This window comes from Haliotis asinina, chromosome 7 (assembly GCF_037392515.1).
Source record: "Haliotis asinina isolate JCU_RB_2024 chromosome 7, JCU_Hal_asi_v2, whole genome shotgun sequence".
NCBI classification, from domain to species: domain Eukaryota; kingdom Metazoa; phylum Mollusca; class Gastropoda; order Lepetellida; family Haliotidae; genus Haliotis; species Haliotis asinina.
The window spans coordinates 43,277,198-43,305,029 of NC_090286.1; the positions used below are offsets into that span (position 1 = coordinate 43,277,198).

At 41.0% G+C, this 27,832-nt stretch overlaps 1 protein-coding gene across 1 annotated transcript; it reads left to right on the top strand.

The window, feature by feature from the left end:
* Positions 1 to 1,175: 1,175 nt before the first annotated feature.
* LOC137291093 (uncharacterized) lies at positions 1,176 to 26,619 on the top strand. Its single transcript, XM_067822375.1, has 6 exons — positions 1,176 to 1,388; positions 5,135 to 5,805; positions 9,802 to 9,930; positions 19,617 to 19,691; positions 24,169 to 24,310; positions 25,681 to 26,619. The coding sequence occupies exons 1-6, from the start codon at positions 1,218 to 1,220 to the stop codon at positions 25,972 to 25,974; spliced, it is 1,482 nt and encodes a 493-aa protein (XP_067678476.1). The 5' UTR covers positions 1,176 to 1,217; the 3' UTR covers positions 25,975 to 26,619.
* The last annotated feature ends 1,213 nt before the right edge of the window (positions 26,620 to 27,832 follow it).

Below are 27,832 nucleotides of genomic sequence, written 5' to 3' on the forward strand. Positions count from 1 at the left end.
ACTGAGGATAAGGTGGTTCCATGCATTGGGTAGATAAACACCACCGTCTCTGTTGATTGAGGGCTTGTTCCCCTCGATTGCACTGGCTACCAGGAGCTTCCGTTTTTTGAAGTCATTGGCGTTCCTAACTAATGTCCTGGTGTTGTCTGTAAATAATCGATTCGTGACCAGACAATCCAGTGATCAACACCACACTCAGCAATATTCCAGCTATATGGCGAAAGTCTGTAAATAATCGATTTGTGACCAGACAATCCAGTGATCAACACCGCACTCAGTAATATTCCAGCTATATGGTGACAGTCTGTAAATAATTGATTCGTGACCAGACAGTCCAGTGATCAACAGCATGAGCATCGATCTACGCAGTTGGGATGCGATGTCAGGTATCAACCAAGCGAGCGTGTTTGACGCCTTGATCACATTTACCAGTTTTTTAGTTTATATCTGATACTAAACCATGTCAGTGACAATACATACTTTGATGTTCGTTCTTTTTACTTCGCCATGAGTTTTAGTTTAGTTTAGTTTTCCGCCACACTCAGCAATAATTCCAGCTATATGGCGGCGGCCTGTGTATAATCGAGTGTGAACTAGACAATCCAGTGATTAACAGCATGAGTATCGATCTGCGCAATTGTGAACCGATGACATGTGCCAACCAAGTCAGCAAGCCTGACCACCCAGTTCGTAGTCGCCCCTTACGACAACCATAGGTTACTGAAGGCCAGTATTCTAACCCGGACCTTCACGGGTGATTAGTTTGTGAATGGGCGAGAGATTGAAAGTTGCCTAACGTCGCATCAGTATGTCTGCAGACATTCAACACCATCAACATGACACTACATGAACATCAACATGACACTACATGAACATCAACATGACACTACATGAACATCAACATGACACTACATACACCCACTTGAATATTTCTCTATCACACAAGTCTCAATATTTTAAACGCGGAATAGATAACTACTGATTAAAGTTCACAAATAGGGAAAGTCCCCCATTGTACTTTTACCAGTTGAATTCAGATAGTTTTATAAATTTTATATTATTTTAAATATTCATGGACACGTCGTAGAGATGTATATCGGACTTACGTACCCAATATTCCGATGTTAGAAGATTCGAAACACCACCAGCCGTCGCACATATTGGGACTATCGAACGAACAACACACACAACGTGCGAATTCTCTCTCGCCATTTTGAATGACTGAGGAGCCCATGGGAGTGATGAGGATGTGCCGAGGAGTCACTCCGTGGTACAGGAAGAAAACCTGTCTAGTATGGACACTGATAGTTGTAGGAGCTGTTGCGTACATCATCTACACCCAGAGACAAAACATGGCTTTGAGACAGACGATAATGGAACACATTTCGGTAAGCGTACCTCGGGTTAACGCGACCGTCAATGTCCATATGATTAATATTTGATATACGCTGTTCAATAAAATTAATATTATGGCTTAATTTTGTGATAGACATGAAGAAACAATGTTTTATTACAATTGTGTTACTCAGTTTGATATTGACGGGTTGTTTGAATCTATTCTGATAACCAGAAATTATACAAGTATATAATACATTACCGTAGATTTAAACCATGCCATCGTTAATAATATTACTATTTTAAGTCCATAACTCTTTCAAAATGTATATATGAGTGTGAATACAAACATAATATTAAATACATAACTACAGAAGTTAACACCAATTCATAATCATAGTCAAACATACAGAAAAATGATTGAAGGTCTTCCCGTTATTTCAAATAACACAAGGTTATATACATACAAATATACATGCAAGTTAAATTTTTGTTTCACGATGTCTGCTTTCATGAACGCTGATAGCTGAGAACACACACTTCCTTGATCATGAATTCTCTAACAGTAATCCATAATTTCGCCTTTCAACAATGGTGACATCTGCTGCCTAAAGCTCCACACAATGTCGATACTTAGGCACGCAGTGTTGAAGATACATCATTCCAAAAGCCGTGGTGGGTGACAGCAGGCTGATATCAAAACACCTGGAACAATGGTTCAATTCTTTCACCTGGGTTAGAGTCAGTATCAAAGATGTTTACAACTTTATTTAAAGCACAGTTATAGCGCAATCAGGGTTGCACAACAAAGACCTTGTAAAGGGACCATAGACTACCAGCTCGCTTATTTAAGACTGGGAACATTCCCTCTGTTGCTCAATCCTATTTTCGAACGAGTAAATGGTTTTGTACTAACAGTACAGACAGTCAGACAAATCTACCCTGTTATTGTATTGTTTTAAACGTACCTTTGTTTTTCAGGATTGCTAGTTGCACTGAACTGAACCAACTATATGGTTCATATTTTGTTTTACACTTAAGGGAATGATTTTAAACTGGAGGAACACCTGTCGCCAGTTGTCGAATCGGCGCAGTATGTTTTGAGGACCTGTAAAATAGACCTCAGCTCTGGCGACATATGTTAAAATGGTTTGAGACAAACATTTAAGTACTTTTGAATGTTATTATATGTTTGTTACAGTTTAGAAAATAACGTTTAACGCATTATGAAAATTAAGGCATGCTAGGCGTGTTACCCAAATTTGATTCATGTCAAACGACAAGATGAAAAAACCCCAACCAAAACAAACATTAAAAAAGTTATCTTTTGTTCTATATTAATTTTAAAACGAGCGTAGTTTCAAAATGAGGGCCAGTGAGGTACATCATTGGTTTAACCGTCTAATGCCAGGTCTATTCCAAATATTAGTAAACTGCGTGAACGGTTCGTGTGAACCCCGTTTCTGGTGTCCCCCTCCGTGGTATTGAGCGGATTATATCTTAAAGTATCATAATAATTGATAGAATACTTTTCAGGACCCCAAGAAATTATAAATGATGGTAAATATTGCATTTCATGGACCGTTTTGGATCGAACTTGGGTCATGTGTAACAACAGCAGCGGAAGACATTCATCGAGCAGCTCTCGGGGGTGACTCCTTCAAAATAGATGCAGAATACAAGCAGCTATTGCTTACATTTTTAAACAATATTTCACAAAAAAGATATTATGTCAAATCTCATAACTCAGACAAATCCCTCAGGGTGGATCTCCATTTCCATATAGGAATGGACTGACACCTACATTTTCACCAATACAGAATAATATTCACAGTGAATCGAGATTAGAACGGAGGATCGTCGGATCAACTCAAGGGTATTGCTGTGACTCGGATCTGGGAAGTCTGTACTCCAGTGGATTATACCTGCTCCATCTAACGCTAGTAATAACTACGTCATATTATATGATAGTGTGTGTATATTTACATGATAGGAATGTCTTTGGGAAATAAGCACTGATGCCAAGATCAATACAAAAAGACCCCAGGCGAATCTTCGCGTACTTGAGTTGTCTGAGTAAGACATGTTTAGTTTGGACCCCGTTAATCCATACTCCTAACATTGAGGACAGTTACTACACGGCTCCATCTACAAATACACATACCCACTGCCTAGTATGGGGAAGTGTGGTAACCTAGTGGTTAAAGCGTTCGCTGGAAGGCCCAGGTTCGATTCCCCACATGAGTACAATGTGTGAAGCCAGTGTGTGTAGACTCCACAGGGAAATATTGCTAAAAGCGGCGTAAAAGTCACGCGTGTGCTATCTCCAGTAATATGTGTCAGTGAGGAGTAGGACTGACCCACGTATATGCAGGAGACTTTCCATTATGTTCAACTGTCAGTTGGACGTTTATATGGATGCTTTGAAGGTGATCACGTTGCGGCCATTATTCATAAGCGCTTTTATAAGTGATTGGGGCGACATATAACTAAACGTTGAAACAACTGATCTTCTGCAACGCACCAGGCTTGTTGTATGAAGTCATTCTCTCCCAAATAATTGATAGATGCTTAGGACATCAGGCACTGAATAACCCTAATGAGTAAGTGAGAGAGGTTACTTTTATAATATGACCTTTTACGCCGCACACAGTAATATTCCAGCTACATGGCGGCGATCTGTAAACAATCGAATCTCGACCAGACAATCCTGTGATGAACGACACAATCGATCTATCTATATAAATGGGATATGGTAACGTGTCAACCAAGCCAGCGAGCTTGTCCACTCGATCCCGTGACTTCTTGCGGCAAGCATGGGTTACTAAGACAAATTCTAACCCGGATCTTCAAAGCCGAATCACCCTACAGACTTGTCCGGACCAAATTATAAACAGTCTGCCCCTATATATACATGGCATGTTCCTGCGTACGGTGTTAAACAAACAAATAAGAAGTATTCCTGTATGCGATGTTAAATAACACATACACGCAAACGCAAACGCAAACGCAAACGCAAACGCACGCACCTTTGCATAATTCTGCGCACGGTGTTAAACAAAATATACACTTGGATATGAACCTATTTTGAATGAGTAACAAAGACTAATGCTGGGAAGTCGTTTTCACATTGAGTTTGAGACAGAGAGACTGGTTTAACGCCGCTGAGAAAAGCATTTCTTCGCGATAAGAACCCGCATTACAAGCAAATCTCAGACGTTAACGTGTTTGCCAAATATGGATTGTGCTGATATTGAGTGGATATAGTTTTACGTCGTAAGTGATATTCAAGTAACATCGCAGCAGGGACTCACGTGAGTCAATTAATCCAGTCCCTCAGTGAGCCAAGCGAACGCTTTAACCCATATGCCCTGGCTTGTGTTGATCCTGGTACAAGCGCACATGGAGCTGAACAAAGTGGAGACGTCTTTTCTAAAGCGTGCACTTTCGTCGTGAGGAGTTGCGTCCCTTGTGCGTGCCGGAAATCCATGCTCGTGAGTTCGAATACCAGATTCCAGTATACCAGTGAATATATTTCTAGGTTTGTCCAAACGTACTGTCACCATTGCATCGGTTCAGATTTTTTTTGTTTTTATTGTTCCCAAGGGTACATCATTAAACATCAGTTCCCTTACCGCTGCCTTTCTGTAGCTGAAACTGTCGAGTTGCTGGTTTGTTGTTTGTGTTGTATAACAGTTGCAAATTACCAATAATCATCACTTGTGTCTAATTAACCGAAAAGGTGTGTCAACACAAAGCTGTATGAGTATATTCCAGTGTAGTCTTTCCTTTCTTACAGCAAATTGGCACCGGTGGAGTTAGTTCAGAGGTCATCAAGCAGGGTGGTGGATTCTGGGATACACACGGAGGAAATGAACTGTCTGTTGGCAATGGAAAGATCCGTGTAAGGCGACCATTTCGTGAGCCTGAAGACTTTGGAGAACTCAATCAGGACAGAGAGCCCCCTGTGAATAATGCGGAGGAGGTGAAGGTCGAAGCACATATTGATACAAATAAACATCTAGGGAATGTTGTCAAAGTGGATGACGTTATTGACATAGATCACCAGGAACAGGACATTCAAGATGTACCCAAACCAGTGCACCCTGGTAATATTCCCGAAATCATTGAGAACAAGGATGAAAACAAAGTTCCTGAGGTCAAAGTCGAAAACAAAGTTCCTGAGGTCAAGGACGAAGTTAAGGATGTGAAAAATAACTTTGAGTTTGAAAAGGAGAAGCAACCAGTGAAAGAAATTAATCGAGAGCCCGAGATGCATAAAAATGAAGTTGCAAGGATAATCAGTGATGACAAAGAAAAGATTGCCGCTCTGAAGAGAAAACAAGAATTTGCCCCGAAGGTTAACAACGTTGTTCCGCCTGGAGCTGCCGGGATAGTGGACGCAGCGCTCCCCGATAGAGCCACCCTCAACACGTGGAGTCACGCGCGAATAGAGTCCACGTTTCACAAGTAAGAATTAAAAAAATCGTTTATATTAAATTATTTTATCGGAATGAAAGTAACGACGAACGTATTACAAACTGCAACATAGGAATTGAATTATATCATTATGATAAATATATTTCTACATACGTACAGGAAGCGCTTGACAGGAGAAGCATGAGTACTCTGCCGGAAGCCTTTGTAGAAAGGCATTTTCACAAATAAAACAGGAACCAGAAATAACTTTATTAAGCCGTTGACTTTCCGAGTTATGTATTAGATAATCTTAGTTGAGAAAAATGGACACAGACATATTATAATGTGTTCACCTGTTTGTGGTAGTCGGGAGGACTGCCCGTCAAGGTAACATAACAAAAGAAAAAAATCAAATCAAAAGGTCGCACAAACAAACAAACAAACAAACAAACAAACAAACCCTGTAGAAAATTAGAGGTTTCTACAAAAAGAACTAAAATTATGACGTTGAATATCTTTCTTCGAAGCCGTCCATACGTGAATGAATAATTCTGTGTCGCCCAACTGCAGACGGGGCATCCACCCCGAAGAACGACTGGAAACCCCATTGGGGATATGAGATCAATTTAATTTGAATCTAAAAGAATGATCAAATCGTGGGGCTACGGTGCTTCAAGGTTATTTCCCCAATATATCATATGTAAAGAGATGTTGTTACAGAGCATGGCTGAGTTCATACTCTGTGTCTTCAATATGTATTTAGAGACTAGCTGCCTGTGAACTTAGAAAACAATTCTGAAGGGTTCTTTTACCGAATTACTTCAAGTCGTAAGCTGAGCTAGGCGTTAAACTAAAGCTAGACTGAAATGATTGGTTTGTCAGTTTATGCGAAGGCGATGAATAGATAAATACTTAAAAGTGTAATAGGTGTTCGGGCAACAGGACACTTTTAAACCTTGTCCGTCATAAAAGGTTTGGTTAGTTATTATAAACTTTTATAACGTAGTAAATTAAAGCTGCCACACGATTTAATTTAAACAAGAATGATAATATGAACGCCATTGCTTGTGATATTCCATGAGCAAAACAGCCCAGCCAGTGAGGTGTCAATATTGAGAGATGTACTGCTTGACAAGTATTAGACGAGCCAGCGTAGCGAACGCGTTTGTGACAAGCAGGCGGGGCTAGTTATCTGGACGAATACACTTGATTGTTATCCTGCAGTAAACAAACATTCTAAAATCCGTAGGCGTTGCCGCAGAGATGAAGTTGTTTTAACTCGCCTCAGGCTAGGACACTGTGGATTAAAGGCATATAAAAGCATTTTAGATAAAGACATCTCTCCTATGTGTGAAAGCTGTAGCTTACACTGCCCAGAAACAGTTCAGCACTACCTCATTGAATGTCCAGCTCATGAAAACCCACGCAAGGCTCTTAGAGACATTGTGCTTAATAAAACCAAAACTATTTTTACGCTGAACGCAATACTTGGCGATAATTTAATGTATGGTTGCATACAAAGAGCTGTATTAGACTTCCTCGTCAAAACGGATAAGTACGACGTAATTTAACTGGACAAGAATGTAACTGTTTGTTAAGTGTTGGGCGCATATAGGTCTTTTAAGGACCAAGGTCGCCCTAAAACCTTACCTACCTACCTACCTACCTACACTTGATTGATACAGGTAGATTGGCGATTAAGCACGTGCAATACATGCTGACCGTGGCGTGAAATCAATACCTCTACTGTTTAACACGTGTCTTGTAGAGAGATTTCAGCAAGACACCATCACGACACGATTCGCACGAGGAAATTGATTTTTTCAATATTTAGACGACAACCTGTTTTCCACTTGTTTCAAATAGAATGTTCTGGAGGGCGTTCCCATATATGCAAATTGGGGTCATTTGTCAGGTCGTGGCTCATCTGATAGAGATTCCACCATCGCCTGATTCACATAGTTTTGACAGTGCATAGAATAGTGAACCACCTAATCTAGCCGATTGCACACTGTGCAATTTGCAGAAACATCCTTATTAATAATATTTGAATATGTACCAAGGCCACAATACCCAAGACGAAGTCAGCTTTAAAGAATATCTCCTCTAAGGGTGCTTCTGTATAATTTGGGTTTAGGTACAAAAGGCATGATGTCACAGATATTCCGACCTTATTAGGATGAGGACCATCTCTTGCCATTTCGTTTTGAGCATGGATCTTACTTTCGGTGCATAATTCTGCAGGAGAGGGCAGTATTGTCCCATCCTGTACTGAAGTATGAAAACCTAATTATCAGCTTTTCCATTTCCAAATTGACCAAAATGAGTTGGTACCCATGAAAATTTAACATCTAAGAGATTTTTACTTAATTCATCCAAAATGTCGAGCATAATAGTGTTCAAGTCTTGCCTTGTTGAGAAGTCCGAATTTCTTTTAAAGCACTGACAGAATCACAGAAAATGGGCTCAAAATCGAATCCAAAGCAAAGCTGAAGACAAAATTACAAGTTTCTGTACAAGGGGCGTAACTCTGTAAATCATCATTGTAATCACCATCCGAGTAAAGCCCATGGTCAGCGTGTTTCGTCAGAACAGAGTCATTGACGTGATCGTAAAATCTAAAGTGGATGAACAGGCCTGGAAAACAAGATTTGTTACAGAATAATATATATATCCTCTGAAACATTAAAGGTCACATGCAACGTAAAACACAACTTTGCAGATTCTGGTACCTTTCGGTTTGCACTTACCGAAACAAATCATAAAAAATGCCAATTCAACCTATAAAGTTGAAAAAAACGCGATGAAAAAAAGCCCGCGAAATCGGAGTTCAACGTTTCACTAAATTCCCCCCAGCGCTGGGGGGAAAACTGGTTTCAACAGCTGTGCTGCGCTGCGTCCATAACGCATGCGCAGTGAATAGGTTCGCGGAGCTTGAAACAGTATGCATGCCCAGCGTCTGAGGTCGTGAGCAGTAGTCTAATGTTGGTTGTGTACACAAACAAGTAAATGATCTACTCGTTACGTAAAAAAAGCTGGTTGATTGTGGTAAGCAGTCTCTGTCACAGAGCTCAGTGTCTGGTTTATTCACACCTATATGTCTGTCTGCCTGTCTGCTAAAGACAACATGCAGTACACAGCTTCAATCATTGACCACGTGTAATTTGAACTTAACACCTGTCAGACTATACGACATAAAGAAAATAAGTTGATTTATGGCTCGTGCACCCGAGTACCGTCTCTGCCACATTATGTAATTAGGCACGTGTGATACACATGACATGTTTTTATGTCTAGGGGTTGCAAACAAACTACATTCACTTTTTTCGGATGACTGGATCTGACGGAAACTGGTGCAAACTCTTGTCACTTTCAAGTCCTGCCTTGTACTTGGACGAATGACAGATTCCAGCCACGCAGTAGTTTACCATCTCTACTGATCTCATTTTTGATTGGATCGAGCGCAAATTCGGAGAACATGTATTTTCAAAACCCAACATCTCTATATACATTCTTCATGGATAACGACTTGTTTTAGTGGGTATGATTTTGTTTGACAACAGTATATGAATCCATACTGAAACGACGCATCAAGTCAAAAAGAAGTTGTTATCCATAAAGAATCTTACTTTCTTGTGAATCGCTATACTTCTGAAATGCCCATCAAACAGATAATCTGTCTGTACACACAATGAACCCTCAGCAGATCAGCAAATGAAACAGCCAATCAGAATCCGTCGTTACACTTGAGTGCACATCCAGGTGCTAAGACTGGGTTCGGTCTCTCGAGGGCTTCGTTTCGGGGGAAGTAAGCCCAAATACAAAATATTGCACTTTTGAATCGCGATTGTACGCTTATAATTTTGTTTATTTGTTTTTTCAAAAGCAGCAATGTATATTATATGTCATGAATAAGTGATAAATGTATTTTAATTATGTTTGATTTTTTGGTTGCATGTGACCTTTAAACTTTAAGCTGGTTTATTGATGATTATTTATGCGATGCCAGGTGATTGTGAATTTCAGTCTCCCACGTGTTGTTTTCAGCTATGTCATCGTGCTACAGACGAAGTGTGCTATAATCGCCCACATGGGGAGGAGGGGGCATGGCGGGTGGGACGTGTGTCATGCAGACGGGTACCGCACAGAACGACCCTGTTTGATGTACTCGTTTGGGTAAGTGTACATACTCTCTATGCAAGAGTGTTAGGTATTTAATAACAGACATCATCAACAACTGGTACTTTGTCTACTACCTACGCCATCACCACTACAGATACGACTAGATACTGCTTGCTCCTCCTCATATTACTACTACTACCATCACCACTACAGATACGACTAGATACTGCTTGCTCCTCCTCATATTACTACTACTACCATCACCACTAGAGATACGACTAGATACTGCTTGCTCCTCCTCATATTACTACTACTACCATCACCACTACAGATACGACTAGATACTGCTTGCTCCTCCTCATATTACTACTACTACCATCACCACTACAGATACGACTAGATACTGCTTGCTCCTCCTCATATTACTTCTACTACCATCACCACTACAGATACGACTAGATACTGCTTGCTCCTCCTCATATTACTACTACTACCATCACCACTACAGATACGACTAGATACTGCTTGCTCCTCCTCATATTACTACTACTACCATCACCACTATAGATACGACTAGATACTGCTTGCTCCTCCTCATATTACTACTACTACCATCACCACTACAGATACGACTAGATACTGCTTGCTCCTCCTCATATTACTACTACTACCATCACCACTACAGATACGACTAGATACTGCTTCCTCATCCTCATATTACTACTACTACCATCACCACTAGACATACGACTAGATACTGCCTGCTCCTCCTCATATTACTACTACTACCATCACCACTACAGATTCGACTAGATACTGCTTGCTCCTCCTCATATTACTACTACTACCATCACCACTACAGATACCACTAGATACTGCTTGCTCCTCCTCATATTACTACTACTACCATCACCACTACAGATACGACTAGATACTGCTTCCTCATCCTCATACTACAACTACTACATCACCACTACAGATACGACTAGATACTGCTTGCTCCTCCTCATATTACTACTACTACCATCACCACTACAGATACGACTAGATACTGCTTGCTCCTCCTCATATTACTTCTACTACCATCACCACTACAGATACGACTAGATACTGCTTGCTCCTCCTCATATTACTACTACTACCATCACCACTACAGATACGACTAGATACTGCTTGCTCCTCCTCATATTACTACTACTACCATCACCACTATAGATACGACTAGATACTGCTTGCTCCTCCTCATATTACTACTACTACCATCACCACTACAGATACGACTAGATACTGCTTGCTCCTCCTCATATTACTACTACTACCATCACCACTACAGATACGACTAGATACTGCTTCCTCATCCTCATATTACTACTACTACCATCACCACTAGACATACGACTAGATACTGCCTGCTCCTCCTCATATTACTACTACTACCATCACCACTACAGATTCGACTAGATACTGCTTGCTCCTCCTCATATTACTACTACTACCATCACCACTACAGATACCACTAGATACTGCTTGCTCCTCCTCATATTACTACTACTACCATCACCACTACAGATACGACTAGATACTGCTTCCTCATCCTCATACTACAACTACTACATCACCACTACAGATACGACTAGATACTGCTTGCTCCTCCTCATATTACTACTACTACCATCACCACTACAGATACGACTAGATACTGCTTGCTCCTCCTCATATTACTACTACTACCATCACCACTACAGATACGACTAGATACTGCTTGCTCCTCCTCATATTACTACTACTACCATCACCACTATAGATACGACTAGATACTGCTTGCTCCTCCTCATATTACTACTACTACCATCACCACTACAGATACGACTAGATACTGCTTCCTCATCCTCATATTACTACTACTACCATCACCACTATAGATACGACTAGATACTGCTTGCTCCTCCTCATATCACTACTACTACCATCACCACTACAGATACGACTAGATACTGCTTGCTCCTCCTCATATTACAACTACTACCATCACCACTACAGATACGACTAGATACTGCTTCCTCATCCTCATATTACTACTACTACCATCACCACTACAGATACGACTAGATACTGCTTGCTCCTCCTCATATTACTACTACTACCATCACCACTACAGATACCACTAGATACTGCTTCCTCATCCTCATATTACTACTACTACCATCACCACTACAGATACCACTAGATACTGCTTCCTCATCCTCATATTACTACTACTACCATCACCACTACAGATACGACTAGATACTGCTTCCTCATCCTCATATTACTACTACTGCCATCACCACTACAGATACGACTAGATACTGCTTGCTCCTCCTCATATTACTACTACTACCATCACCACTACAGATACCACTAGATACTGCTTCCTCATCCTCATATTACTACTACTACCATCACCACTACAGATACGACTAGATACTGCTTGCTCCTCCTCATATTACTACTACTACCATCACCACTACAGATACGACTAGATACTGCTTGCTCCTCCTCATATTACTACTACTACCATCACCACTACAGATACGACTAGATACTGCTTGCTCCTCCTCATATTACTACTACTACCATCACCACTACAGATACGACTAGATACTGCTTCCTCATCCTCATATTACTACTACTACCATCACCACTACAGATACCACTAGATACTGCTTCCTCATCCTCATATTACTACTACTACCATCACCACTACAGATACCACTAGATACTGCTTCCTCATCCTCATATTACTACTACTACCATCACCACTACAGATACGACTAGATACTGCTTCCTCATCCTCATATTACTACTACTACCATCACCACTACAGATACAACTAGATACTGCTTGCTCCTCCTCATATTACAACTACTACCATCACCACTACAGATACGACTAGATACTGCTTGCTCCTCCTCATATTACTACTACTACCATCACCACTACAGATACGACTAGATACTGCTTCCTCATCCTCATACTACTACTACTACATCACCACTACAGATACGACTAGATACTGCTTGCTCCTCCTCATATTACTACTACTACCATCACCACTACAGATACGACTAGATACTGCTTGCTCCTCCTCATATTACTACTACTACCATCACCACTAGAGATACGACTAGATACTGCTTGCTCCTCCTCATACTACTACTACTACCATCACCACTACAGATACGACTAGATACTGCTTGCTCCTCCTCATATTACTACTACTACCATCACCACTATAGATACGACTAGATACTGCTTGCTCCTCCTCATATTACTACTACTACCATCACCACTAGAGATACGACTAGATACTGCTTGCTCCTCCTCATATTACTACTACTACCATCACCACTACAGATACGACTAGATACTGCTTGCTCCTCCTCATATTACTACTACTACCATCACCACTACAGATACGACTAGATACTGCTTGCTCCTCCTCATATTACTACTACTACCATCACCACTACAGATACGACTAGATACTGCTTGCTCCTCCTCATATTACTACTACTACCATCACCACTACAGATACGACTAGATACTGCTTCCTCATCCTCATATTACTACTACTACCATCACCACTACAGATACCACTAGATACTGCTTCCTCATCCTCATATTACTACTACTACCATCACCACTACAGATACCACTAGATACTGCTTCCTCATCCTCATATTACTACTACTACCATCACCACTACAGATACGACTAGATACTGCTTCCTCATCCTCATATTACTACTACTACCATCACCACTACAGATACAACTAGATACTGCTTGCTCCTCCTCATATTACAACTACTACCATCACCACTACAGATACGACTAGATACTGCTTGCTCCTCCTCATATTACTACTACTACCATCACCACTACAGATACGACTAGATACTGCTTCCTCATCCTCATACTACTACTACTACATCACCACTACAGATACGACTAGATACTGCTTGCTCCTCCTCATATTACTACTACTACCATCACCACTACAGATACGACTAGATACTGCTTGCTCCTCCTCATATTACTACTACTACCATCACCACTAGAGATACGACTAGATACTGCTTGCTCCTCCTCATATTACTACTACTACCATCACCACTACAGATACGACTAGATACTGCTTGCTCCTCCTCATATTACTACTACTACCATCACCACTATAGATACGACTAGATACTGCTTGCTCCTCCTCATATTACTACTACTACCATCACCACTAGAGATACGACTAGATACTGCTTGCTCCTCCTCATATTACTACTACTACCATCACCACTACAGATACGACTAGATACTGCTTGCTCCTCCTCATATTACTACTACTACCATCACCACTACAGATACCACTAGATACTGCTTCCTCATCCTCATATTACTACTACTACCATCACCACTACAGATACGACTAGATACTGCTTCCTCATCCTCATATTACTACTACTACCATCACCACTACAGATACGACTAGATACTGCTTGCTCCTCCTCATATTACTACTACTACCATCACCACTACAGATACGACTAGATACTGCTTGCTCCTCCTCATATTACTACTACTACCATCACCACTATAGATACGACTAGATACTGCTTGCTCCTCCTCATATTACTACTACTACCATCACCACTACAGATACGACTAGATACTGCTTCCTCATCCTCATATTACTACTACTACCATCACCACTATAGATACGACTAGATACTGCTTGCTCCTCCTCATATCACTACTACTACCATCACCACTACAGATACGACTAGATACTGCTTGCTCCTCCTCATATTACAACTACTACCATCACCACTACAGATACGACTAGATACTGCTTCCTCATCCTCATATTACTACTACTACCATCACCACTACAGATACCACTAGATACTGCTTCCTCATCCTCATATTACTACTACTACCATCACCACTACAGATACGACTAGATACTGCTTCCTCATCCTCATATTACTACTACTACCATCACCACTACAGATACGACTAGATACTGCTTGCTCCTCCTCATATTACTACTACTACCATCACCACTACAGATACCACTAGATACTGCTTCCTCATCCTCATATTACTACTACTACCATCACCACTACAGATACGACTAGATACTGCTTGCTCCTCCTCATATTACTACTACTACCATCACCACTACAGATACGACTAGATACTGCTTGCTCCTCCTCATATTACTACTACTACCATCACCACTACAGATACGACTAGATACTGCTTGCTCCTCCTCATATTACTACTACTACCATCACCACTACAGATACGACTAGATACTGCTTCCTCATCCTCATATTACTACTACTACCATCACCACTACAGATACCACTAGATACTGCTTCCTCATCCTCATATTACTACTACTACCATCACCACTACAGATACGACTAGATACTGCTTCCTCATCCTCATATTACTACTACTACCATCACCACTACAGATACGACTAGATACTGCTTCCTCATCCTCATATTACTACTACTACCATCACCACTACAGATACAACTAGATACTGCTTGCTCCTCCTCATATTACAACTACTACCATCACCACTACAGATACGACTAGATACTGCTTGCTCCTCCTCATATTACTACTACTACCATCACCACTACAGATACGACTAGATACTGCTTCCTCATCCTCATACTACTACTACTACATCACCACTACAGATACGACTAGATACTGCTTGCTCCTCCTCATATTACTACTACTACCATCACCACTACAGATACGACTAGATACTGCTTGCTCCTCCTCATATTACTACTACTACCATCACCACTAGAGATACGACTAGATACTGCTTGCTCCTCCTCATATTACTACTACTACCATCACCACTACAGATACGACTAGATACTGCTTGCTCCTCCTCATATTACTACTACTACCATCACCACTATAGATACGACTAGATACTGCTTCCTCCTCCTCATATTACTACTACTACCATCACCACTACAGATACCACTAGATACTGCTTCCTCATCCTCATATTACTACTACTACCATCACCACTACAGATACGACTAGATACTGCTTCCTCATCCTCATATTACTACTACTACCATCACCACTACAGATACGACTAGATACTGCTTGCTCCTCCTCATATTACTACTACTACCATCACCACAACAGATGCCACTAGATACTGCTTCCTCCTCCTCATATTACTACTACTACCATCACCACTACAGATACGACTAGATACTGCTTCCTCCTCCTCATATTACTACTACTACCATCACCACTACAGATACGACTAGATACTGCTTGCTCCTCCTCATATTACTACTACTACCATCACCACTACAGATACGACTAGATACTGCTTCCTCATCCTCATATTACTACTACTACCATCACCACTACAGATACGACTAGATGCTGCTTGCTCCTCCTCATATTACTACTACTACCATCACCACTACAGATACCACTAGATACTGCTTCCTCATCCTCATATTACTACTACCATCACCACTACAGATACCACTAGATACTGCTTCCTCATCCTCATATTACTACTACTACCATCACCACTACAGATACGACTAGATACTGCTTCCTCATCCTCATATTACTACTACTACCATCACCACTACAGATACCACTAGATACTGCCTGCTCCTCCTCATATTACTACTACTACCATCACCACTACAGATACGACTAGATACTGCTTCCTCCTCCTCATACTACTACTACTACATCACCACTACAGATACGACTAGATACTGCTTGCTCCTCCTCATATTACTACTACTACCATCACCACTACAGATACGACTAGATACTGCTTGCTCCTCCTCATATTACTACTACTACCATCACCACTACAGATACGACTAGATACTGCTTGCTCCTCCTCATATTACTACTACTACCATCACCACTACAGATACGACTAGATACTGCTTGCTCCTCCTCATATTACTACTACTACCATCACCACTACAGATACGACTAGATACTGCTTCCTCATCCTCATATTACTACTACTACCATCACCACTACAGATACCACTAGATACTGCTTGCTCCTCCTCATATTACTACTACTACCATCACCACTACATATACCACTAGATACTGCTTCCTCATCCTCATATTACTACTACTACCATCACCACTACAGATACGACTAGATACTGCTTGCTCCTCCTCATATTACTACTACTACCATCACCACTACAGATACGACTAGATACTGCTTGCTCCTACTCATATTACTACTACTACCATCACCACTACAGATACGACTAGATACTGCTTCCTCATCCTCATATTACTACTACTACCATCACCACTACAGATACGACTAGATACTGCTTGCTCCTCCTCATATTACTACTACTACCATCACCACTACAGATACCACTAGATACTGCTTCCTCATCCTCATATTACTACTACTACCATCACCACTACAGATACCACTAGATACTGCTTCCTCATCCTCATATTACTACTACTACCATCACCACTACAGATACGACTAGATACTGCTTCCTCATCCTCATATTACTACTACTACCATCACCACTACAGATACGACTAGACACTGCTTGCTCCTCCTCATATTACTACTACTACCATCACCACTACAGATACCACTAGATACTGCTTGCTCCTCCTCATATTACTACTACTACCATCACCACTACAGATACGACTAGATACTGCTTCCTCATCCTCATACTACTACTACTACATCACCACTACAGATACGACTAGATACTGCTTGCTCCTCCTCATATTACTACTACTACCATCACCACTACAGATACGACTAGATACTGCTTGCTCCTCCTCATATTACTACTACTACCATCACCACTACAGATACGACTAGATACTGCTTGCTCCTCCTCATATTACTACTACTACCATCACCACTACAGATACGACTAGATACTGCTTGCTCCTCCTCATATTACTACTACTACCATCACCACTATAGATACGACTAGATACTGCTTGCTCCTCCTCATATTACTACTACTACATCACCACTACAGATACGACTAGATACTGCTTGCTCCTCCTCATATTACTACTACTACCATCACCACTACAGATACGACTAGATACTGCTTCCTCATCCTCATATTACTACTACTACCATCACCACTATAGATTCGACTAGATACTGCTTGCTCCTCCTCATATTACTACTACTACCATCACCACTACAGATACGACTAGATACTGCTTGCTCCTCCTCATATTACTACTACTACCATCACCACTACAGATACCACTAGATACTGCTTCCTCATCCTCATATTACTACTACTACCATCACCACTACAGATACGACTAGATACTGCTTCCTCATCCTCATATTACTACTACTACCATCACCTTTACAGATACGACTAGATACTGCTTGCTCCTCCTCATATTACTACTACTACCATCACCACTACAGATACCACTAGATACTGCTTCCTCATCCTCATATTACTACTACTACCATCACCACTACAGATACGACTAGATACTGCTTGCTCCTCCTCATATTTCTACTACTACCATCACCACTACAGATACGACTAGATACTGCTTCCTCATCCTCATATTACTACTACTACCATCACCACTACAGATACGACTAGATACTGCTTCCTCATCCTCATATTACTACTACTACCATCACCACTACAGATACGACTAGATACTGCTTGCTCCTCCTGATATTACTACTACTACCATCACCACTACAGATACCACTAGATACTGCTTCCTCATCCTCATATTACTACTACTACCATCACCACTACAGATACCACTAGATACTGCTTCCTCATCCTCATATTACTACTACTACCATCACCACTACAGATACGACTAGATACTGCTTCCTCCTCCTCATATTACTACTACTACCATCACCACTACAGATACGACTAGATACTGCTTGCTCCTCCTCATATTACTACTACTACCATCACCACTACAGATACCACTAGATACTGCTTCCTCATCCTCATATTACTACTACTACCATCACCACTACAGATACGACTAGATACTGCTTGCTCCTCCTCATATTACTACTACTACCATCACCACTATAGATACGACTAGATACTGCTTCCTCATCCTCATATTACTACTACTACCATCACCACTATAGATACGAGTAGATACTGCTTCCTCATCCTCATATTACTACTACTACCATCACCACTACAGATACGACTAGATACTGCTTGCTCCTCCTCATATTACTACTACTACCATCACCACTATAGATACGACTAGATACTGCTTGCTCCTCCTCATATTACTACTACTACCATCACCACTATAGATACGACCAGATACTGCTTGCTCCTCCTCATATTACCACCACCACTACTACTACATACGTATTTCGTAGTCTGAAAGAAACACTGTGATTGAATAAGTACTTTTGAGTCAGTAACTTCGGTATAACCAGTTTGAACAGTATTACCAGCTGGATAATGGGAACTGCCACTGGGAAACCAGGAAATGCTTTTCCATATGATCCACTTGACATACAGAAGCCTCGAAGCTGCCGGGCTGACAACAGAGTTCATACAAACCAGTTTGAGACGAAAAAGTCTCTGTTCATAGTTGGTTCACAAGATAAAGATAAAAGTGAATTTTGTTGCTTTTTCCAGATTCGACTCAGACTTTTCATTTGAGGACGACGTTGCTAAGAGATATGGATGTGAAACTCACTATTTTGACCCGAAGTGAGTATTACTACATGCGTTACAAGATATGCTGTCAAGATGATGATTGGCCTCATACAATCAGTTGGAAAATATGTTTGTTAGCGGCGACTAACGGAATTGGGATCACAAATGTCACAAATCCTCAATGGTCATTTGCCCCTCAAAGAACATGAGTTGCCGTAACTGGTTTTTAATCAAATGCTGTTAAGAGTTTCTTTGACGAAACTAAATCTGTCACAGCAATCAGTGACCAGATCTCTAGGAAACCGATCATAAACCATTATATGAAATTAATATAGGATGGCTATGAACCTTTGCTTGCTATCACCTGGTGATTTTAAAGAGGTTGGACATCGCATGTGACGGGATGTGACAGTAGGACAATATATATTATTGCCTTTTATCTTGCTTCTAACCATACTAACCATACATACTACCATTACCATTACATACTACCATTATATTTTAGATAATGTTTATACCCTCTTGTAACATATTTGAATTTTAATTAACTATTTATAATAGTGGGAAATTACTTTACAAAAACTTCATTTTAGAATAAAATCTTGATATTATAAAAAAATATTCTTTTCATTGATGAATCAATATTTTTCTAACTTCTTAGGTTTTTTAAGTTAGTTAATGTGCCAAATCCAACAATAGTAAAATAGCTTAAGTTTATTAAAAACACACATTGAATAATAGAAGTAAACACTTTGGTTTTAAGAAAACGTTTATTGGTATATTACGTTTTACACATGCTGTCAAACAAACGCCCTGGTGACTTGCTGTCTTTTAAAATGACTTTTGTGACTTTTAAAATTAGAGTCGAGGCACGTTCCTCAACAAAATTTGATGCAAAATAGTTTCTTAATGTTTTGATATTTTGTATCCAACCTCCTTAATGGTAAAATTGTTTAGCGGGGATGTTTCATAATGAACGTAATGTAGCATGCATGCAACAAGGATGAATGAAGACATTTTAGATGATTCAGGAATTTGAAAGATGGTAACTTGACCAAAGTGGATTAGGGGTCATGGGTATAATCTTTCGATTATATCCTTATTAGTTTCTGGGATTTATTTCAAAATAGTAGGTAGTAATAATCAGCGTGTTTAGATCTTCGAATATACACGTTTCCTTATTGCTTTTCTCTTCGTGGGAAACATGTTGCGTCTGAAATGATAAACAAACGTGTTTATGTTCCGAATGATAACATTACTTCACAAATCATTGAAACATCCCATAATGTATTATGCATTATCATCTATTTGGTCTAAGGTCAAAAGCATCAATGGCACTCTTTTCATTTGCCCTAAGCCTGCCACTGAAATACTGTGGCCAATTTTCGAAAGACTACTGCACTTTTAAGGCAACATGTTCAAATGGAGTTGGTAGTTTAACTGTTCAAATTTACATTGGTCAAGACTTTTCTTCTAGGCGTTGGTTCAAACTGATATGACATATTAGATCTATATATATCTCGTGTGTTCAGGCTAAGTGACTATTTCTCAGTATTTGTTACTGAACTTTAGGCTAAAACTCATGTTCATGAATATGATTACGAGACAGTCACATTTACTGCTAGGATCTGTTATCATCTTTCTGTGCACACAATGAGCCCTCAGCATATCAGCAAATGAACCATCCAACCGGAAGTCGTCGTTACACTTGAGTGCACATCTAGGACTGGGTTCGGTCTCCCGAGGGCTTCATTTCGAGGGAAGTAAGCCCAAGTTCAAAATATTGCACTTTTGAATCAAGAGTGGACGCTTATAATTTTGATATTTTTTTTTTGTCAAGCAGCAATGTATATTATATGTCATGAATAAGTGATAGTTGTGTTTTAATTACGTTTGATTTTTTGGTTGTATGTGACCTTTAAGAAAGTAACATTGTTTATGCTGGATACAAATATAAACCCAAGTAACCAGTGAAGGTCAGGATTAGGATTGGTCTTTATCGACCCATGCCCATCGAACAATGCAACTAACGCCTAACGGGATTGGGTGGTCAGGCTCACTGACTTGGTTGACCATGTCATCGTGTCCCAGTTACGTAGATCGATGTTCATATTTTTAAGACCTGTGAAGGTCCCGGGATAGAATAGGCCTTCAGCATCCCATGCTTACCATAAAAGGCGACTATGCTTGTCGTAAGAGGCGACTAACGGGATCGGGTGGTCAGCGTCGCTGACTTGGTTGACACTTGTCATCGGTTCCCAAGTGCGCAGATCGATGCCCATGTTGTTGGTCACTGGATTGTCTGGTCCAGACTCGATTATTTACAGACCGCCGCCATATAGCTTGAATATTGCTGAGTGCGGCGTAAAACTAAACTCACTCGCTCACTCACTCACACTCATATTTTTTATCACTGGATTGTCTGGTCCAGTCTCAATTATTTATGGACCGCCGACATATAGCTGGAATATAGCGTAAAACGCACTCACCCACGAAACACAAAGTATGTAGAGTGGCTTCCTGCTCATGTCGGACTGTAAGGAAATGAGAGCTACAGACTACAGATCCCAGCTAAAGGGTTTGGTCTCAATTCCAGTTGAATATGTCACCTCAAACTGACCACAGTTGTGAATGCTGGGACAGCTGGCAGACACATTAGCACAGTCTGCTCTTCTGTAAAAATCAGTTGGAATGTTCGTCGTCGTAAAAAACGCGAGGAAGTCATAATTACTAGACGTCATCAAGAACACTCAGTCACCGTGGATTAAACGCTTATCGCAGTATGATACAAATGCCTCCTAGTATGTATTATCTCTCAAGACAATTGTCTAATTGAGTGCCCAGTCAAACCAGCGTAAATATGTGAAGACCAGTAATAGAGAAACATAAAATAGCTATTTTTCTTAATTATATTCTCGAGACTAAACTTATTTTATGGATCAGCTCAGCAATATTAGACTTCGTGACTGCATGAAGAAATTCCATTTGTAACGACGCAGAAGCCTTTTTAACGGTTTAACATTTTGTTTGATCAGCTTTTTATGGGCTGTGTTCTTATTTCTTATTATTTATTTATTAGAATCATTTCATTGCCATTCCTCACCGTGCTCTTGTTTAGGTCAGTTGACGTGTGTGAGTATCTTTTCACATCGCCTTTAGAACTAATCCAACACTGTCACGGCAGGGGACAACAGAAATGGGCATCACACATTGAACACAAGTGTGGAGAATGAGATCCGGGTCTTCGCCCTGACGACTGATCTTTTAGATTACCGTACCGCATGGGGGCGGGTACAGCGTTTTGAGATGGGGCTTGGGGGGAGGGTATGTGGGGTCTGCGTGCACACTCTTGAGAATATACAGTATCTTACCATGCATAGATGCTGTAAGCAAGGCAAAGCGGTGGGGTACCCTAGTAGTAGAACCGTTCGGTCGTGACGCCGAAGACCCGGGTTCGATTCCCAACATGGGTACAGTGTTTGATGTCCATTTCTTGTGTGCCTCGCCGTGATTTTGCAGAAATGGATATTGCTAAGGGCAACGTGACACTAAACTCACTTACACACTGACAAGGGTCCTGACCCGCGTCTCTTGACTGAATGACGGCGGCAGATCCGCCTAAGAGTTTTCGTGTCTGATATTTATTCAGCTACACTGTCTCAGAGTCCTTGGACCATATATTATTTTCCCTTTTTAACAGCCCTTTCTGAATTGCGAAAGCCTCCAATGAAGCACACTTAGATTTTCCTTAGGTTCTTAATGCTCCTATTGTAAACAAAACAGTAATTGGATTCCTTCAGTATTACATATTATCAGAGACCAAGTGTTGGCCTGATGTTTATATCGGAATGAAGATTAGCCTAGATATAGAGTGATGGTATCGATTAATGAATTTATAGCAATATTTCGTTTCATACGTTTGGGTGAGTGCGCAATAACATGTGAGTGAGTGAGTAAACAGTATACCATCTTCAAGATGGGGTAGCTTAAAGTGGGAGTAAAACCCGAGGTTTACCTCTGTGTTGAACCTACAGGCATAGACACGCTGCTGACCTACGCTCCTTAATCATAAGTTAGTCAGCCTTGTCACTCCAAGGACGCTTCTCTGTCTGAGACTACCATGCCAACCACATCTTCGTTTACAGTGAACGCATTTATATGTGAAGCGTTTTATTCTTAAGCCTTGATAAAGTCAAGCTAAACATGTTGCTCAATGACCACAGAAGAAGTAAGTTCCTTGAGAGAAAACTGAGAGGACTTCAGAGAAGACAATGTCTCTAGGCGACCGGCGGTATAACCGGATGTAGTAACCAAAAGGTTTCTTTACAAAGGAAACACCCGGATATCAAAACTAAATCCACATCAAGTGTTGAAGGGGTATGTGTCAAAATGTAGCACAGAACACAAGCTACCTTACAATCAGTACCTCAAAAGAATTACATTCTGCCATGATTAATAACTGAGACAACGAAAATTACCATTATAAATGATAGTTATAAGCGCTTACATAATTCAGCTTTCCTATTCCCAGGATGAAGGTAATGGATGGGCTGAAGCGCCAGTCGGGCGTGACCATCCATGCTCTCACGCTGTCGTCGGACAATGGCCGAACACCGAGTGGCTGGAAGGTTCGAACTCTGGCCACTGTCAAGAACGAATTGTTCCATACTGAGGTGGGTGATCGATATATGAATAGGCCATTCGTGTAATTAGGTATACGATGTAGCTAAAGTGTGAATTCGGAGACTTTTGGTAACTTACTTTCTGCCTTTCTTTCAAAACTAAACCCTCGTACATCATGGAATCACTTCCTCTTCCCCCTACCAGCCAGTACAGGACCCGGTCCATCTGCTCATCTTTCAAAAGACCACCCCGTCAATCAGACCATCCGCAAACACAGTATTTCATTCTTACTCCAGCACGGCAACCCTTTCTCTGCAAATCCTCATACTATCTCATCCATCTCCATCTCCATCTCCAGAATCCATCAAGACAGCGCGCCATACGAAACATTAACCTGTTAAGACAATGACCTATTGTTAAGCCGCTCCAAATTTCCGCGTGTGAAAATGAAAACAGACACCACAAACAACTCTGGTTACACTGAATTCCAATTTCTTGTTTCATAAGACAATGGTATTTACAAATGAATTTTAGGCTTATGCTTTAATAATACCGTATTCCTATGTTTTGTGTAGGCAGCAAGACTTTAACTAGGACGTCACACGCTGTCCCTGTTTGATGATGCCGTAAAATGATTCACAATTCATCTGGCTCACTGGTTACACCTGTTATATGTTTTTTACGCATATTCAGTTAAGTTCTGTAACGCACAATGAGATTGATATAATAGCATTTCCGTACCAGACCGCCAAACGTTTCTAGCGGCAGAGCCTCGATTTGAGATTTCCACGATTTCCAGGTCTCCATGTCATACAGCTCGCTGTACGACAGAGCACACTGTGTTTGAGCACGTGTTTGCAATGTTTTGACTACACACCAACCATCATCCTACACACCAACCCATCCATCTGCCATTCTCCAACACACCATCCTTCCATCTACCCATTCTGCAACACACCACCCCGTACATCGATAACAAATGATACCAAAATAAGGAACATCTGTACACTTTATGTAGCCCTGTGATAAGTGTTAATTGGTACAGCGTCCATGGCTTAGAGCTATCGTTACACACTACCAGTGGGGTACACAAAGTCCGCAGTCTAGACTACGTTTTGCACGACTTTCATTTTTGTGCAACTCGAGGTGGCTTAGCGAGTTAGGCGGCTGATTTGTGTGTTAGCGATTAGGTGCCTGACTCTGAGGGTGTGGGTTCCAATCTAGGATGGGACGCAACCCTAAAAAGTACTAGTATCTATACTTTACAAGGAAAGTGTAACCCCAAATATGACGTGTTACATTGGACTACTTTCTAGATGGCATTATGCAATCACTTCATAGTTATCCTTTCTGAGATTCAGATCCCGTTTCTCCTTTTCCAGATAAAACACTAATTAATCAGTTCTTCTTCATGTCTCAGGTTATCAATATACTGAAAGTGGATATTGAGGACAACGAATGGCGGGCGATACCGGAAATGTTCCAGAGCGGAGTTATGGACAAAGTGAATCAGTTTCTTCTCGAGATTCACGTCTTGTCACAAAGCAGGACAGAACCGACCAAGGACGAATACATAAACTATCTGATGTTGATGCGAGATATATACATAGGCGGCTTCAGAATTGCACGTTCGAATGCTGATAACATCAAAATCAAATCCAAATTTGGAGAACAAAGACCTCAGACTTATGAAATACTGTTTTTGAGGGTTTGAGAGATGGGGGAAGTCTTGGATGGATGGATCTTCGGAAAGAGTACGAAGAGGCATCGCGATTCACGGTCTGCATTTAGAATATGAACTTTTAAGCCTGTGGTATATAGTTGAAGTCATAGGATTCAATACAAAGTGTCCTGTGTTAGACTTTGAGTGGGCGTAGACTGTCGATCGCAGAGGAATCCATTGATATTTAGCTGAAGCACTTAACTCTAGCGTGGATAGAATCGGAATCATCGCAAATGTCCGGAGAAGAGAGTCTTGAATGATGAATTTGAAATACAACATAATACAACATAGCGGTTTGTATGTCGCAGATGTGTCGCAAACAGGTCTATGGTCAGGGCACGGAATATGAGGAATGTAACTATTACATGCTAGCGGGGTACACTGAAAGCGCTAGAATGGGTCCTAGTCAAACAGAATCAGACATTCATGTGTTAGTTGATACAATCTGGATTAATCGTTCGTACCTGACTCAGGAGATAGGATTCAATTTTCGTGATGTATACAATCCATGTAAATTATTTATTGCTAAGATACTGGTACTTAATTATAAGGCGGCATATTTATTTGGGGTATAGTTATATACCACTGTCCCTCTAAAGTGCAGGGCAAAAGACTGTATAAACTTGAAATTTTGAATTAACCTTCATTTCATTTTTCGAGATGTAGCTCTATGCTACACGACAGCTGAGCACATCGGTGCTGGAGGATGAGGAGATGGAGATAGTATGTGTTGTGTGTGGTGGTGTGTTGTAGAATGGACATTATATGGTGTGTTGGAGGATGGGCTGAAGGAGAGCAGGGTGGTGTGTTGGAGAATGGGCTGATGGTCAGGCAGTGTGGTGTGTTGTAGAATCTGCAGATGGTCAGGAAGGGTGGTGTTTTGGAGGATGGACAAATGGACAGGCAGGATGGTGTGTTGGGGGATGGGCAGATGGACAAGCAGGGTGGTGTGTTGGAGGATGGGCAGAAGGAAACAGGGTGGTGTGTAGGAAAATGTACAGATGGACATGGTGGTGTGTTGTAGAATGAGCAGACGGACAGTCAGGGTGGCGTGTTGGAGGATGGGCAGATGGTCAGGCAGGGTGGCGTGTTTGAGAATGGGCAGGTGGAGTGGGTGATGTATTGGCGGTGCGTGTATGTTTGTACGGGAGGGCGTGGGGGCGACAGTGGACACGAGATTGCTGGCTGTTGGTGTGGGATGGTGTGAGACACACCTGCCTCACATACATCTGTCGTCTACAACTGCATAAATCAATAATAAGGAAACATGAACCTGTCACGACGTAAACTGTAATAAAACAACGCAACAGCCAAACTGGCTGGGAATCCGAGTTGGATGAAAGTCATAAAGCAACAGATGACTGTGGTAGTAAGATCGGAATATTACGGGGATTGCATCTGACCATATCCCAATACATTATCTACATACATGATAACGATCGTTGCATTGTTTGGCTAGACATGATGATCTACAGATGTCACAGCGGGTGAGTGCACCATTAAACACACACGTACGCACGCTTCATCGCAAGTCCGCACTGCAACAGACATGACGTCTCAGTAATGTATTGCCCTGAGGATTATCCTCGAAATACGCTCTGTGGCGCAGAATTCCACCATTCGTAACACAACAGGGGAAATTCCATCTCTGTGCATTATTAATTAAAATTATATTATAATCAAATCGGTGCTTCATTAAAATCTATTACTCAATTAATCATAATTACATTTAGCCCAACAATCAACATAGGAAAGGTATCGTGGTAGTGTCGTAGTAAGCTTCGAGCTTTAAAAGATACTATTGATCACTTGATAACTTACGGATACTCTAGCACTCTTCAACCTGTCT

Bases quoted from the DNA above. Each gene is read 5' to 3' on its own strand.
- LOC137291093 (XM_067822375.1), top strand. From the start codon at position 1,218: ATGACTGAGGAGCCCATGGGAGTGATGAGGATGTGCCGAGGAGTCACT. The intron at 1,389-5,134 runs GTAAGCGTACCT...CCTTTCTTACAG, and splicing joins CGATAATGGAACACATTTCG to CAAATTGGCACCGGTGGAGT. The intron at 19,692-24,168 runs GTGAGTATTACT...TCCTATTCCCAG, and splicing joins ACTCACTATTTTGACCCGAA to GATGAAGGTAATGGATGGGC.